The following is a 16,291-nucleotide window of genomic DNA, read 5'->3' as shown; positions in this document are numbered from 1 at the left end:
AGCAGGCTAACAAGTCTGTCCGGCAGGGAGATGAATAGTTGTCTGCCACACCTATTCATCTCCACCCCCTGCCTTTTATCCCCAGAGCTAGGGTGGGGCTTCCCTAGCAGCGGTGGCTCTTCCATCACAAGGACCGGCCCATAGAGTTCCACTGCTCTCCTCTCCTCTGCCTTCTGTGCAGCCACGCGTCAGGCACTGGGCCCAGCTGTTCCTCCTCTTCCCCATCATCCACTTCCAGACTTCGGGGTTGTTGACTCTCCATCTGAGGGCTGATGGATGGTCCAGGCTCTGCCTCTGTCTCCATCTCTGCCAGCTCCATTCCCTCTTCCCCCTCGGAACTCCCATGCTGCCTTATCGGATTTGGCTGCTGGAGGGGCTGGCGGCCGACAGGCTACAACACCGTCCTTAATGATTTTATGATTCTATGAATTAGAGGCAGGGAAAAAAGAGCAAAGAAAATGAAATTGAACAAATCTACTTTACTTCAGCTGCAACCCTGTTCTTTCTCCATCCCTTTCCCTCCTTGCAAGCCATCCTTTCTTCTGACATGTCTGAACGCTCATTCAGGTGCTGCGTTTTGTCCTTTGAGCTTCTCACTTCTGCCTGGCACATCATTTAATGTTTCTCGTTTATTGATAGACGTCTGACAACAACTTGCATTGTTAATAAGCTGCCAAAGAAGCTGAAATGTGACAATTTCCGCAGATTCATACATGCAAATGCATCATGTCATTTCCTCTGTACTAAATTATTGGTAGGTTAAGCGCATCATTAGTTGGAGTGAAAAATATGGCGTTGGAAGTGAGAACAAGTGTCCTCCCTGTGGTTGTCGTCCATTCACACTTCCACTCCCTCTATGATGCCCTGTAATTAACAGATCACACATGGACATGTCTGAACATGTTTTTGTAGTGACCACCAATCTGCTTCCAGAGCGAGATCTAGCAAGCCGCCCAATCTGCTTGTGATTGTTCTTGGGGGGACGGGAGGAGGTCTAGGCCAAATCCATCTCCAGGTCAGAAGTTCCCTCCCCCATTTCATTGAAGAGGAAAACTAGAAACAAACTCTTGATCCTATTTTTTTCTATGTTATCAAGACAAAATCTACCATAACTTTAGAGTGTTGTAAGCGATGGGGTTTTTGCAAAATTAGAAATGGACGCAGAAGCTGCTGAGCAACATTGCTTTTAAAACGTTGCCCTTTTAAATGTGGCCACTGCTTTTTTTTTTTTTTTTCTTCAGAATATGATGACATTTCCAGGAAAGCTGGATTGATGTTAGTGGATGAAATGTGTGATACCGTGTAAAAATCAATGCAGAGGTTTTCAAACTGCCATACGCTTTTCTATTTCCAATTTTAGTGTTTTAAAATGTTCATAACTCTTGTTTTGGATCTAATGTAAAGAAATTTGCAGGAGGATGTGAAATATTAGTGTAGGTTTCAGCAACTAAGTTCCTGAAGAAACTGGTGAGAAATAATATTCCCCTCCATCAGTGAATTGGAGCCGAACGGTGGCTAGCAAGAAGGATAGGAGTTTAACTTCCCTTTTTCATAAAAGAAAATGGTCTTTCAGCTAGTCAAAAAGATAAGACCACTGCAAAATTAGGCAGGAAAAATCAAAGGTAAAAGTACAGATTAGGCAAGACCTGGTTACTCAAAAACAGAAACTGAGAGAGGGGCCTTGGAGTCCTAGTGGACCATCACTTAAACATAAGCCAGCAGCCAAAAAAGCTAATACAATCCTGGGTTGTAGCAAGAGAGGCACAGAATCAAGATCACGTGAAGTATTAGTACCACTTTATAAAACCCACTAGTAAGACCACACCTGGAATACTGCAACCAATTTTGGTCAACATACTACAAAGACTTTGGAAAAAGTTCAGAGAAGAGCAACTAAGATGATTCAAGGCCTGGAGACTAAAACATATGAAGAACTGCTGCAGGATTTGGGTTTGGCTAGTCTAAAGAAAAGAAAAATTAAGTATTGGGCAATTCCTATTGTGGCTGAGGGCTAATCCTACCTTTGTTGGATCTAGGGTGAGGGTATTTGCTTATGAATAGAGCTATCTATCTCTTGATCTCCCAAGTGCTGACATCTGCTGTGGGCTATTAAGGAAGGTGGGGGCTGCTTTCCAAGAGCATGTTTCTCCATTTCTGATCCAGGGAAATATAATATTCTGCCTTTTTAATATTTCTCAAAATATTTCATTCTTCTAAGAGAGGGGCGGGTGCTAACTTTTTACATTTTTATTAGAGATCAAGTGTATTGCAGTAATGCATAGACAGAACTGAGATTTGCGTGCCAAAGTCCCTGTGTTATATTTTCTCCTCCTTTCCCCTTCTTAACTTTCATTTCCCATCCAAAGGTAACCAAATAAAGTCTTGCAGTTCAGTTCAGTTCAAGCATGCTCTGGAATGCAGCTCCCTCCCCTTTCCAGATGGGTGATCTTGAAGCAGCTTCTCTAGTCAGCACAACACCTACTTTCGGTTTCCCAAACTTGTCCCTCTTCGCCCCCTTCTCTATAATTCATGGCAGAGGGTCACCGCATACCAGTGAAGCATATGCAAGCATGAGGTAGCAGCTGACAATCAGATTTTTTCTGATTTTTGCCTACCATGACTGACATAGTTCTCCTACTACAATATCTGGAACTCTTTGGAGATTCATTGATAGCAGGCGATTAAGCAAGCATACAAGCTTTCAAGAAGGAGAGTGATTGTTGATTTTTGATCTGGCCCAGACTGTTGGGAATTGTTGGATGTCTTGGATTTTAGCCATGGTGTCAGCAGGGTAAAGACCTCTTGCTTACTGTGCAATGCTCTAAAACTGGATGGGCCTTAGATGCCTTTAGATGGCACTTCTCTCATCCATTATTGGCCGTGCTGACTAGAACTCATGGAAACAGGATTCAACAACTTTTGGTGGCTCAGAGGCTGCCCTAAAATTCACCATGCACCATGTTGATGGCAACACTGAAGCCTAGAAAATGGCCTCAGTGAGGCCAGCTGTCAGGGTTCCAAGTAATACACCATCAACAAACAGGACTCCGAGGCAAGCAAGTTCCTCAAAGAATTTATTTATTGGACATATCATATTGGCACAGTCTGGTGAAAACCGACTGTGAAGGTTTCCGCAGTTTTCACCTAATTAAAAGTAAAAGTTTTCCCCCTTTCCCAAACAATCAGTCACATGGTCCAATCAAGGTGCCGTCCGGTTGCCTGGTAACTTCACTCCTCTTTTCTCTGACCGCCTGTGAGAATGTCCTTGGTTCCCAGGAGAAAGTATTTTGTTTTGGCTACAAAATCCCAGCTATCTCTATTCCCCCCTCCCTCCCCCTCAGCTCCAGTGTGGCAACACTGAAGCTGACAAGATGACTTTGGTCAGGTCAGCTTCAGGGTTGACAGGCAGCCCCCCTTAATTGAAAAGGACTTCCTGCAAAGAAAAGAAACTGGAGAGAGGTTAGTCAAGGTTCAGCCTAATACAGCTTGGAACGCTGACAGTTGAGTTTTGACACCAGAACCATGAACATTTCTTGGCAATGTGAATAAAGACAATAGATGACTCCTGTGATTATAAAAGTGGCTTCTACTACTTCTCCTCCTAGAATGGCCTCTGGCTGAGGCTATTGGGAGTTGGTATACGAAACATCTGGAGGGCCACTAGTTCCTCAACTGGAGATTTCACCTATCCAAAGCCAGGTGTGGCAGTGGGTCACCATGAAATGAAACGAGGAATAGGAGAGCTCTAAGCTTCACAATTAGGACAATATATTTGAACACACTAATAAGCATTCAGAGAAGCAGATCTCTCCTTGGAAGCAGAACTATCTTCTTTGGCTTTTTAAAGAGAGGGGGGAGTCAACCTTCCCCCTTTCCAGGATGGCCTTAGCAGGCCCATTTCTTTCTTGGTTTCCTCCCCACCAACCGCCAACCATCCAGGCTCCGGGAAATAATATTGGGCTTCTGGGTGCTCTTTCAACAGTGCCAGAGGTTGCATTGTCGGTGTTTGGTTTTGCTTAAAAAGAAAGACTCAAGTGATTTCCGCGGGAACCTTTCACTCCAGAGTGTAACTCTCCTTTTTGTCTTGTCTCTGTCCTTCTCTTCCCCAACGTGCCTCTTCCACCGTTTTCAGGCTAGAATTACTTCATGGCCAAAGGAAACCCCGGGCTCCTGGTTCAGTGAATTCAAGCGCGGTAAACTGGTAAGAAGACCCCCCACTCAGCTTTCTGTTTGGCTTTAACCCCTCTCATATTTTGCAGAGCAAAATGGCCCGTTGGCCCAAAGAGCAGCCAGCCACCTGGTATAGTCGCTACAAGCGAGGGTCATTGGTAAGTGGTAAAGCTTCTGGCTCCCTCCGCCCTCCACCTGGAGCACGCCAGCCATGTCCGCTTTCCACGCCTGGCCCCAAACTAATTTCACTCTCTATGCTGAACTAATGAGCAGCGCTAGAAGAGTCCAAGGATGGCCGAGGAGCAATTGCCGAGGGAGTTTGAAGGCTCCGTTGGGGCCCTCACCACAACCGACGTCTCCTTGGCCTTTCTGAGGTGAAGCTGGTCCTTTGACCTTCTCAGGAGATTCTTGTGGATACAAAGGACAGGACAGGACAGGACAGGACAGGACAGGACAGGACAGGACAGGGTTTGAATCAGAACTTGATTTAGAACTGGAATTCTGTCTTGGAGAATTCACAACTTATGAAAAAAAATTAAGAACATGAATATTCATGGAAATAATATATACATAAATGGTGTTATATTAATGAACTACTTTACAGAAACTATGTAAGAAGATGTAATTCTAAGAATTTCATGTGAAAATATTTGTGTTTGGAGAAAAATGCTCCAAAATACGCTGAAAATATTATATTTAAATTATTGAACTGGAAAATTGGAAGATTCTCAAAACGGAGAAAATGGAATGGAAACATTTTCAAAGTTAGAATAACTGAAGTCAACTGGTTTGCCTCCTTCTGCTGAAATTCATTCCCACTTGACACCTACTGGAATTCAACCTCAATTTCCAATTCACTTTTGAAGCCAACACAGATCTGAGTTACCAAGATCACAGGAACCTTTGGAAAATTTACCGCATAACCTGATGCCAAAGCTCAGAGTGTTGCCCTGATTAGAGCAACAGAAGCACAAGGGGATCTTCCTTAACATTGGGAAGATGGTGGAATTGCGATGATAGTCTCTTCAACGCTTGCCTTGAATGGTGGGCCATTGCTGAAGGACTGAAACATGAGGAGAAAACAAGGCCGTGTCTTTTTTGGGGTGGTGATTTAGAAAAGCCAAGAAGGTGACAAAAGATGTAGAATTCATTTCTCTCAGCTTTCTTTGTTCAGAAAAGAACTTTCCAGCCTGACAGTATCTGTGCAAGTTTTCTATAGTCTCAGAACATCAAAATAAGGAAAATGTAATGTAATGTTAGAATTCCATATTCCACAATTCCATATTCCAATATCTGGAAGGCTGGGGTACAAAACAGTTTTAGATGAAGTTAGGCATGTAAAACATCCTCTCTTTGTGAGGGAAATGTTGGAAAAACATTTGGAAGCATACTAAAGAAGATCAGTGCAAGATTCTGAAGATGTTGAAGTTCTGTCACAATTATTCCCAATGATATTCTTTGCCGTGCAAGCAATTCCCTCTCGAGCAAGGGAATTCATGTATTAATTCTAAACAACAATAGTGACAGCTTTTGAGAACCTCTTGAAATACCCTTACAAAGTTTTCTCCGGCAGCTTTTATTTTATTTTAATTTCTTTTAAAAAATACATCTTACTCTTCTCTCTGAAGTCAATGTCAACTGTGCACGGAGAGCTCCTGAATGAGATGCACAAAAGCTTTTCCAGCTAGGCAGCACTGCCACCTCACAGAAAAGGCGGCTGTCACGTGTGTTTGTGTGTGTCAAGAGCTTCTTCCCTGCTCAATGTTCCCAGACTCACCACACTGTACTAACTGGAGAAGTCAGGTCCACTCTGGGTCTGGCCGGCCAACCCCACCGGTCTTGTGCAAATCATTTTGTTGTGGGGGAAGGGAAGGGTTTTGTTTGCAGCAGCTGGTTTTTGCTCATCCCCTCAAATGTTGCCTTCCCTCTTGTTTTCTTGCTCTCGTTATCTTGCTGGTCATTAGGATTGTTTCTTGAACTGGCAATGAGCCACCAGGAACTAAAAGACTTCCAAAGGCAACCGTACCACATTTGCTCATGCGTGGGAATTCCGGATCTATCTGAGAAATTTTACCGTTCCTATGAAAACTCTTACTAAATTCCTCTGATGTATTAGATGACAGAAATTGAAAATTAGTCCTAATATTCACTTTGGTTTATAGCAATAGTACTTAGTCTTATATACCACTTTATAGTGCTTTGCAGCCCTCTCTAAGCAGTTTACAGAGTCAGCCTCTTGTCCGCAACTATCTGGGTCCTCATTTTACCCACCTCGGAAGGATGGAAGGCTGAGTCAACCTTGAGCCTGGTGAGATTTGAACTGCCAAATTGCAGTCAGCCGGCAGTCAGCAGAAGGAGCCTGCAGTACTGCACTCTAACCACTGGGCCACCGCGGCTCACTATATTGTTGTGATTACCCATTTAGCTTACCCGTTTAGATAATATTGCATTTTGATTTGGAGAGCAGCTATGGATGTGGTCCCAGGGCCTTTAAAGGCCACCTGCAGCTCTGGATGTCAGATGGTGGATTTGGGGTTCCATCTCTGTCATGCTATTTTCCCCTCACCTGGAGAGCTCCTTTTAGCATCTCAGAGGCTTCAGCGCCTGTTTGCGCTCACTCTGGTTTGGATGCCAGATGGTTTCCATCATAAACGCTTCATCATGAGTCCTTGGAAGGGCCTGTTGCTCTGTTGGCTTGGCTTGAAGCGTTCTTAAGGAGAGGTTGCCAACTAACAGATTTTTGGAGGTAAGATCTTGTTCCCTTGTTCACACACTGAATGATATAGGGTTGATTAATGGGATGGCTTAACCTTCATGGTTCCAATTAGCATTTCTAAAATTCTAAAAAATTATTTATTTATGAAATCTATTTGCTGCCCTTCTCGTATCCAACGATTCTGAATGACTTACAGCTTTAAAGCATTAAAAACATTAAAATCCATCACTCATAGAAACACAGCTGATAAAATCATTAACAAATAAAATCATTAACAGCAGATGGCAAGGGAGGGAGCCGGACACACAAAGGGGGGTGGGGAGGAGATGGGATTAAGTTTTAATTAGCCCAACACCTCCAGTATGAAGCTCCAGTATGAAATATTAATTATGTCCATAATAAATGCAAATTAGGCACCACCTCCAGAAAGGGATTTTCAAATCTGTTAAATGTGGGTGCACTGGAGTTGTGTGCATGGCAGGGAGGGAGAGAAAAGGGTTTTCAGAAAGGCTAGCTTTTCATTAAAAAAAATTAATCAATTAATTTAATTGACTGGTTAACTAAACATTGCTGATAAACATCAGTTTAATTTGCATATGTAATTCCAAAAAGTAGTTGAATCCTACACACACACACATGTAATATTCCTTGAGGTAAAAATATGTCTCGTTCCAAATTCTAGATCTCTTAATCTCGTTCCAAATTCAGAGGATGAATTTAAAAGACGATGTCATAACAATTGACCTGGCATTTCGCCAATGGATTACCGCAATGAGTTCCACATGGGACCTCTCCTTGAAGATGATCAGAGGTGCAGCTGGACCAGAAGGCAGCTGGGTAGAAATGCCTCAATGTGTCCTCTTGTCACTACTGCTCTTACAGCTGCAGTTGCGGCCATTTGGCTTCCAGGCCCTGGTGTCACCGCTCAAGAGATAGGACCTAGTTCTGAGGGACCCCCATGGCTGATAGTTTCTGCCCATCCTAGAAGAACAGGCCGAGGAGATGTAATCCAGGCCCAGGAAGGAGGCCATCTCGGTTGCTGCAACTGGTACAGCCTCCTTCCAGGACTTGGCTCCTCTCCTGAGCATCAGAAGGTGCTAAAAACCTGGCTTTTCCCTGAGCCAAAGATGGGGTGGAGCCCCTCAGGAATTTTATCTGAAATTTCTTCCAGTGAAGTGTTCTGCCCAGAATCTAATGGTGCTAGGCGACCTCTGAAATTGAATGAATTATATGAGGGTTCTCCAACCTTGGCAACATTAAGACTTGTGGACTTCAACTCCCAGAATTCCTCAGCCAGCATGCTGGCTGAGGAATTCTGGGAGTTGAAGTCCACAAGTCTTAATGTTGCCAAGGTTGGAGACCCCTGAGTTAGATGGTCACTCACTCCTAATTGGAATAACTGGAAATAAGTTGCTTTTAGGGGATCATCTATCTGCATCAGAAGAATTTAGGAGATGACAAGACGAGTTAGTAAGAGTTAGTAAGATTTTCATTTTTTTTTTAAAAAAGAGCTTTTTTCAAAAGAGACCTGTTCAGCCTTGGAAAGAAGGAGTAAGCAATCTTTCAGAGGTTCCAAGCATAGAAGATCTTCCATCGGTCCATCCTCACTGGTGTAAATTCAGATTACATATGCTTTAAACAATGGAAGAATCAGTTGCCATCCATAAGTCTCTTGTGAACAGGTCCTGATCCAGGGTAATCCACTGTCATCTTCTAGTTCCTGGTTGCTCTTTTAGCTTGTCGTCTAGCATGCTTCTGCTTGCCTCAGTCAGTCATTTTGACCTCTCTCAAGACAATCATGGACAGGAGTCCAAGTAACTGGTTGGTAAAACCTTTGTTTCTTCTTATCAATTGTATGTATGTGTGTGAAATTGACTGATTCTGAGCATGTGTGGACATGGTCCCATTCCCTTCTGGCCCGCTCAGTCTTTTCCCACAATATCTAATGAGCGCCAGGGTCTTCTCTGGAGGTTGTGTAACTTTGGCATGCAATACCAAGATACAAAGTGAGCATCGGATGCATTGGGTAACCTAATCTCAGACACAAACACACAGATTTTCAGACAAATCCATGGAGGAAAAAATCCAAAATTCCAACGTGGCTGAGATGTCTACGGTTAACCCAACATTTCAAGTTCTTTAAACGTCTTGAGTCTTTTCTGACTGTGGTCCTAATTCTTATGTGTCTACGTAATGATCCTTTTAATTCCACGCTTGGTTATTCTGCCAATTGAAGGGTTTTTAATTATTTCCTAAATAATTAAATTCTGAATGTTGTAGAAATGAGACCTATTTCTCATTTCTAGGATTTGCCCAGCCCGAAAATCAAATCCCGTTTATTTTTCAGAAACAATGGTGGTTGTGTGCTTCTTCAAACGTAACTGTAAAGAATTCTCTCTGACCATCCCTCAAGGGGTCCAAGAATACTATGAAACACTTTGTGGCACTTGGGTGTAAACTTTCTGCCGAGTGGCTCCCTCTCGCCTGCCCTCCACGTCTTGCCTAGCCTACCTGGTCTGCTTCTTCCTTGTCTCCTTTTCCACTTCCCTTTAGCTCTCCTACGTGGATGCTGACAGCAACCCCATTGGAGTGGTACAGATGACCTTCCTGCGGCTCCTGAGTGCATCCGCGCACCAAAACGTCACCTACAACTGCTTCCAGTCCGTGGCGTGGCATGACGCCACCGTGGGCAACTACGAGAAGGCCATGCGCTTCCTGGGCTCCAACGACGAAGAGATGTCGTACGACAACAGTCCTTTCATCAGGGCAGTCTTCGACGGCTGTGCAGTGAGTAGTGATTGTGCAAAGGAGAGACCTTTAGTTGGGGGGTGGGGGAGCAGGGGTTGGCTCACAGCCCTCTCAGGCAACCTCCTAGGCCTGTTATGGCGAACCTCTTTGGCACTGAGCGCCCAAACTGGAACGCGTGCTGGAGCACCGGAAACCCAAAGACGAGCCAGCCAGAGCTCATGCGTGCACCGGCCACCTGGTCTGTGGGTTTCCAGTGCTCCGGCACACGCAAAGACCAGCTAGCTGGTGCGCATGCCAGAAACCAAAAGAGCAGCTGGCAACAGCGCACGTTCCCACAGAGAGGGCTCTGCGTGCCACCTCTGGCCATCGGTTCACCATCACGGTCCTAGGCTGTTCGTGTTGACAGCGGAACCTCCTTTTCATGGGCGTGATTGAGAAGAGGAGGGCAAAAAATAAGAGGCAATAGATTATTTTTTGACTAATGTCTGAAAATAATCATTACTGCATATATTAGCTTAGCAACAAAAAGAGTTTTAATTAAGTATAATATAATAATGCGTTTATTGTGGTCAGTGACCAGAATTAATTAAGTGTAACAATCGGTACTGGATTTCTCGCGTAAAAGTCCGACTTTAAGCAGAGAATGTTACATTCTTCTTCCACTAATAGAGATTAGAGTGGTTTGAGTGGTTGAATGAATGATCCACTTAATTTGGGGCAGAGGAAGTGGTGAGACCAGGAGCCTCTGGTGGGTACCTGTGCTAAGAAACCACAGGATCTCAGAACAAGGCAAGGTTTTTAGGTTTTCAGGTTCTCTAGACCAGGAATCAGAGACTGTGCTCTGAACAGCATCCTATACAAAGAGTGATGATTTTAGATGCCCCTGAGCTTGTTTAGCCTAAAGAAGGGAAGATGAATGAGACACACAACAAGAGTCTTCCAATCCTTGAAAGCCACAGAGGGAGGGAGTAAATCCCCGGAGCCAAGAGGTTTTACAGGGAGAGAACTAAAGTTGAGATCAGGAGGAATCTCCTGACTGTGAGAGAACTAAGCAGTGGCACGGCTGCCTTCTGGAGTCGTGGGGGCTCCATGGATGGAAGCTCTCAAAGGAAGGTTGGATGGCCTGTGTCCCTTGGGGAGAGGGGTGGACTAAAAGACCTCTGAGGTCTCCTCCCATCCTACCGCTTGGAGGAAAAGATGGAAGATTTTCATAACTGATGTGAACTTATTAACTTTACGTTTCGAAATTAATACTTCAATGGAAATGCAGAATTCACCTCCCAAACGTTTGTAATGTGGTTTGTCCATAAGTAAAGATGGAGATGTAAATTCGGACACAAGGTCAGTGCAGGGCTGTCCGTTCCAGCCTCCAGAAGACACTGCAGAACACACAGACGCACGAAAACAGCATCTTCAATTCAAATCTTTATTGTCAGTGCAACACATATGTACAATTATGTACTTAAAGCTCTGGCCTGGGCCAAGGGTTGCAGGGTGGCTTAGCCTGGTGCAGAAGCCAGTCAGAGCCAGACGCGAGCGACGGACTTTCGCAAAACTTTTACTGAAGCGTTTCGGCAAAAGGGTCCCAGCCGCTAAAGGAGCTGAAACCCTGAACAACAGCAAAGCACAATCTTTTATACAATTGATTTTCAGAAATAGGGAAGTAAAATTTCACAGCTATTTATTACCTTTTTGGGAGTTCTACCTTGCTTTTAGTCTATGTGTCCACTTGTCTGTGGAGTTACGCCTTGCCTAAGCATACATGCCATTCTGCCCCTATAGAGCCAGACCTTCTTAAGCCCTGCTTGTGGTTTCTGCAGCTTATTTTCTTGTTGCCAAATCTTATAGCTATCTAATTTCGAGTAGGTGTTGTTGCATTTCCTCAATTTCAAACTGACATGTTATACGGTTACATTCCTCGTTTAAGTTTTCACTCTTTCCTAGGATGGAGGTGTACTGCTTCTTAATAGGGGATCCATCAGGTGCAGCTGGTAGCCATGTGGTGCTGAGAAAAGGAGGGAGGGGCTATTAGACCCCCCCCCCCCGGAGCACCTTTTGGAGACTACCTGCAAAGTCTTCTTAGACTACAGAGAGGGAAAGAGGGAGGGAGAAGAGAGAGAGAAGGAGAGGGAAAGAGGGAGGGAGAGAGACCGCCAGCTACACAAAAAGTCATATATAGATTCATACACTTGTGCAAAAATGCCTTATATCAAGGAGAACTATTGGCAAAAGCAGTGTGCATTAGGCAGTATTTTGAACAAAATGTATATATTTTAGAAATATGAACAAAAAGATATAAACCTTAATGGGAATTTTTAAAAAAATATCGAAGTTAAAGCAGATCAAACTTGATATGCAGTAAAAAAAAAAAAAATACCCAAACCGTCCAGGTTTCCCATCCCAGAGTTCAGTTGGCAGGAACCATGGTTTGCAGTATGCTGCACATTCAGCCCAAGCCAGATTTTATTTTTTTTTTAAATCTAACTCAGCATAATTTCCTGTTGTCGAACAACAGAGCGCTTGGCTACTCAAGCAGCAGAAGGAGTGAGAAAATGTAATGAAGGGTAAATAAAATAAAATAAAATGGAAAGGAGGAAAGGAAAGGAAGGGAAGGGAAGGAAAGAAAAAAGGAAAAGAAAGAAGAAAGGAAAGAGGAAAGGAAAGGAAAAGAAAGAGGAAAGGAAAGAAGAAAGGAAAGGAAAAGGAAAAGGAAAGGAAAGGAAAGGAAAGGAAAGGAAAGGAAAGGAAAAGAAAGGAAAGGAAAGGAAGGGAAAGGAAAGGAAAGGAAAGGAAAGGAAAGGAAAGGAAAGGAAAGGAAAGGAAAGGAAAGGAATCTGTCCACCTGAACGGCCTCTTGTCCTGCCTTCTTCCCCTGCAGGCAAAGAAGGGCTACCAGAAGACGGTCTTGGAAATCAGCACCCCCAAAGTGGAGCAGGTCCCCATTGTTGACATCATGTTCAACGACTTCGGCGAAGCGTCTCAGAAGTTCGGATTCGAGGTGGGGCCGGCGTGCTTCCTGGGCTGAGGGCTTCTCAGAAGACTCTCTCCAAAAGGGCAACTTCGTAACCTCATTGTGCCTTCTCTTTTTGGCTACTTCCTCTTTTTTTGTTTTTGGTCATCGCGTGCCCGTTCTGAAACTGGACAGTTTGATGGGTTTGTTTTTAAATCACTCTCCTATTTACCCCGACATCAATTTTGCTGCAAGACCCTCCTTCCCAACCCCAGTCAAAATCCAGACCCTGCTCACCACCGCCTCCAGAATCACATGACCTAGGGGCTCTCCGACTGGCCAGAGCAAGCTTTGCCTCCTTTGCTGCGCCTCTTCGTGGAGACCGTCAAAGGGCTCCGCTCTCACGCTTGAATGTGTTCCCTTTTCCTCGAAACCAGAACATTTCCGGCAGGAAAGATGCCATTCCTGCCGTCTTTGCCTTCCTTTCAGCAGCTTCTCTGCATCTGATGGAAAACTGTCCAGGGATCGCCAGTTTCCCATCACTGGAGAGTCCTCGAAACGCCATCAAAAGCCATCAGCCGGGCGATGCCGTCAACGCCTGATCTCTGTACAGAAACATGGACGAAGGACTCCGAAACCCCCTCCTCACTTGGATTCTCTTCTCTGCTGGGGTTTCTCTCAGAACCTAGATGGAACTCGGCCACCCCACCAGAGGCGTTCCTCTGGTTAGTTCACACAAGAAACATCGGAAAGCCACGGCCTTTCAAAGTGCCAGGTTCTGACTGCTTATCCCATATGATAAAGGTGCTTCTATTTTTGTATTTTGTAAGTAAATATTTGTATATTATTATATTAAATATTAAATGTTTCTGGGTTCAAAACATGCATGTGAGTCACCCGTGCTCCACTAGGCAGCCTCCTCCTCCCCAGCATCCGATGTCTTTGCTAAGACCAAAGCAGGGAACCGTGTGCTCCCCCCCCCCCCAGACTCAGGAAGCAGGTTCCCGGAGCCCCCCCACCCCCTTAGGAGCAATATGCCTCAGCCTTACAGACACCCAAGCAAATGGGATTAAAATTAAGCATTGCTGAACTTTGGGGGAACTGAGGCAGGCATGTCTCTGGATAAAGGAAAACAGCTGCCATCTTTGCACCAAGTGTACCAGCAGTGTTGATATTTGTCACCTCTGACAAGCAATAAAGATTTATGGCCAGCTCCCTCCCACCCCCATTCTTCAGGCTTTACCTAGTGCAATGTAGAGGTTTTTTAAAAAATATCTTTTACCAAGAAAATCTTTTCCCCCTCAGTGTTATCTTCATTCCATTTTGTTGGTGCTATAGCTGTCGGAGGAACCTTCCAGACAACCCTGGCTGAGCCCTACCAGGGGTCCCTCCCAGTTCTCCCCTCATTTCAGCCCAGTGATACATCACCTGTTCCCCGCCCCCCACAATGACCTTGTATCATGTGACCCATTAGCCTGTCAATGATGTGTCTGATGAGCGAGTTAATTCAACTGTTCTGGAGGTCTGGGTTTTTCTTTGGTAGCAATAGGCTATTCATGCAACGCATACCAGGGTAAACATGCCAGATTTGTACTCAGTTGCTGAATATTTGTGGTGCTAATTTATGACTTTATTCAATGTACTGAAGCCAAGGCCAGACTTGACCTGTCTCTACAACTCCCCTCCTCTGTCTTTCCAGAGCAAACTGAACAGTGCAATTCTGTGTGTCTTTCTCCAGTGGGGGGCTTGCAGCCACCGCCCGCCCTCCACCCCTCCAGCTCACTGCTCCCACATTTAGAAAGGGAAAGAGCACCCCACGCCTGGCCCTCAGCCTCGGGGCCAAAGGGACGGGCACTGCTGTGACTGAATGGGAGCTTTTGTGGGATGTCTTTTCCCATGGCATTCCTGACCCGGGGAAGATCCGGGTGTGAGAGTAATTAGCCAGCATCTGTCTGCATCTGTAGACTCCCCTCCTGGGCTGGCTGACTTTCCTTCTGCTGTCACCCCTCCTGCCTTCCTTTCCCACCAAAGGAGCAGGAGCCTCCGAGAGTGGCTGTCGGAATATCGCTTGGGAGGCCAGGAAGTGACGCATTTCTGATTGAAAACAGCCATGGCCCACTTTGGCTTCTAAACAGCCCTGTTTGGCCAGTCTTTGCCTTTGTCTCTAGAAGGGGGTGGGAGGCCTTCCCTGTAGCCCACTCCCACTCTTCATTGACAGACAGCAATGAACTGTCCCACTCCTGACAGGTTTGTTCCAGGGGACAAGCCTCGCGAGGCGCACAGAGTCTTCGAGGATCAGTGAGCTGGAGATCCTAAACTGGAGCAACTCTCCAGAACAGATTCCCTGAAAGTCAACGGTTCAGAAGCTGCCCTGCACTGCATTCCCTAACCTAGGCACAACATTCATGGTGCTCTTTCCCTTTTGGGGAATTTGGGGGGAATCACCGCATGGAGGGTGGAGAGCCAAGACACGCTCTCTTAGGTCATGTGATTCTGATCTGATTTTTTTCATCTCCCTTCCTTCCTTCCTTCCTTCCTTCCTTCCTTCCTTCCTTCCTTCCTTCCTTCCTTCCTTCCTTCCTTCCTTCCTTCCTTCCTTCCTTCCTGTTTTGGTGCTTTTATCAAAATCCTACAGAGTGTTGTAAAACTGTACTGTTGTGTCTTTCATTCCTGTTCCATTTTTTCCTTCCCTCCCAGAACACTTAGTTACCGTATATTGCAATAAAATTTGCTTCTTGTATTTGCAGACATATCTTTCTGTGTAATTTTATCCCCTAATATATATCATGACTTGAACAAATGTTGATAAAAAAAAGTATGAAAACAAAGATTTAAATACATAGAGCCCCCTCCCCCTTTGAAGTGAGGATGTGTGGGTATGAATCTCTGCATGTATGTACATGTGTACACACACACACACACACTCGCGTATGATCAGGTGACCCTATTCGTACAGGTTTCCAAATTCCAACAGATCAATGCCCATTAGAGGTATTTTTAAGAAGAAAAAAATTGAACCTGTGTAATAAAGGAATAAGTGTAATCGATATTTTTCAATAAACCAAGTTTACTGTTTCCACCTTATCCCCGTGACGTGAATGCTTCTTCGGCCTGTAGGTCCAAAGCCCCTCCCTTCCCCCACTTTTCCTGATTTCCCCAAACCAGCCCAGCTTTGGGGGGAGGCACAGAAACTTCACCAGCCAGGCAGCGGAGAGTCTTGAAAGGAAAGCAGTGAGGGGGGAGCACAGCAATGAGGGCAGGGGCTGCCGTGGAATGGGGAAGAAAGATGCGTTAGCTGAAACCATGGCTGCCTCTTGCTCCGTTTCATCTGCCAGGCAGCCTTAAATCTTGGGCTGTCGTGTTGTGTCCTCTTCCAGGGGATGCTGGCACCCCTCAAAGAGAGGAGGCTCAGTTTTCTGACTCCTGCCCTGCTGGGGAGCCAACCTTTTCCATGCTGAGGGCCAGAGATACGATGCCAGATCCCCACATTCAGGGACACTCCGACCTTTCAACAAATTCTGCCTTTTCTGGGAGAAACGATGCCATGGGTACAGCTGGCATCTTAGTGGAAGGTCAGCCCTTTTCTACCCAATGCCTCCTTTTCAAGGAATCCTAATCCAGGTCAGCCTATCTAACCAAGAGAAGGACTGATAGCAGCTCACAGGGAGTTGAGGGGGTCAACCTATTGTCCAAAGCACCTGAGGGCA

General features: G+C 45.2%; 1 protein-coding gene across 1 annotated transcript in view; it reads left to right on the top strand.

Annotated features, from left to right (window-relative positions):
- COL5A1 (collagen type V alpha 1 chain) overlaps positions 1-15,631 on the top strand; it is a 223,103-nt gene extending 207,472 nt beyond the window's left edge. Inside the window, exons 64-66 of the mRNA XM_070955824.1 lie at positions 4,133-4,201; positions 9,440-9,673; positions 12,513-15,631. Of these exons, the coding sequence (XP_070811925.1) occupies positions 4,133-4,201; positions 9,440-9,673; positions 12,513-12,659 (450 nt within the window). The 3' untranslated portion in view covers positions 12,660-15,631. The remainder of the gene's footprint in view (positions 1-4,132; positions 4,202-9,439; positions 9,674-12,512) is intronic.
- The last annotated feature ends 660 nt before the right edge of the window (positions 15,632-16,291 follow it).

Source organism: Pituophis catenifer, unplaced genomic scaffold (genome assembly GCF_029215685.1).
Source record: "Pituophis catenifer annectens isolate HBS135680 unplaced genomic scaffold, rPitCat1.0.hap2 SCAF_17, whole genome shotgun sequence".
NCBI classification, from domain to species: Eukaryota; Metazoa; Chordata; class Lepidosauria; order Squamata; family Colubridae; genus Pituophis; species Pituophis catenifer.
Note: the sequence above shows the minus strand (reverse complement) of the source record. Positions and strands in the feature narration are given on the sequence as shown.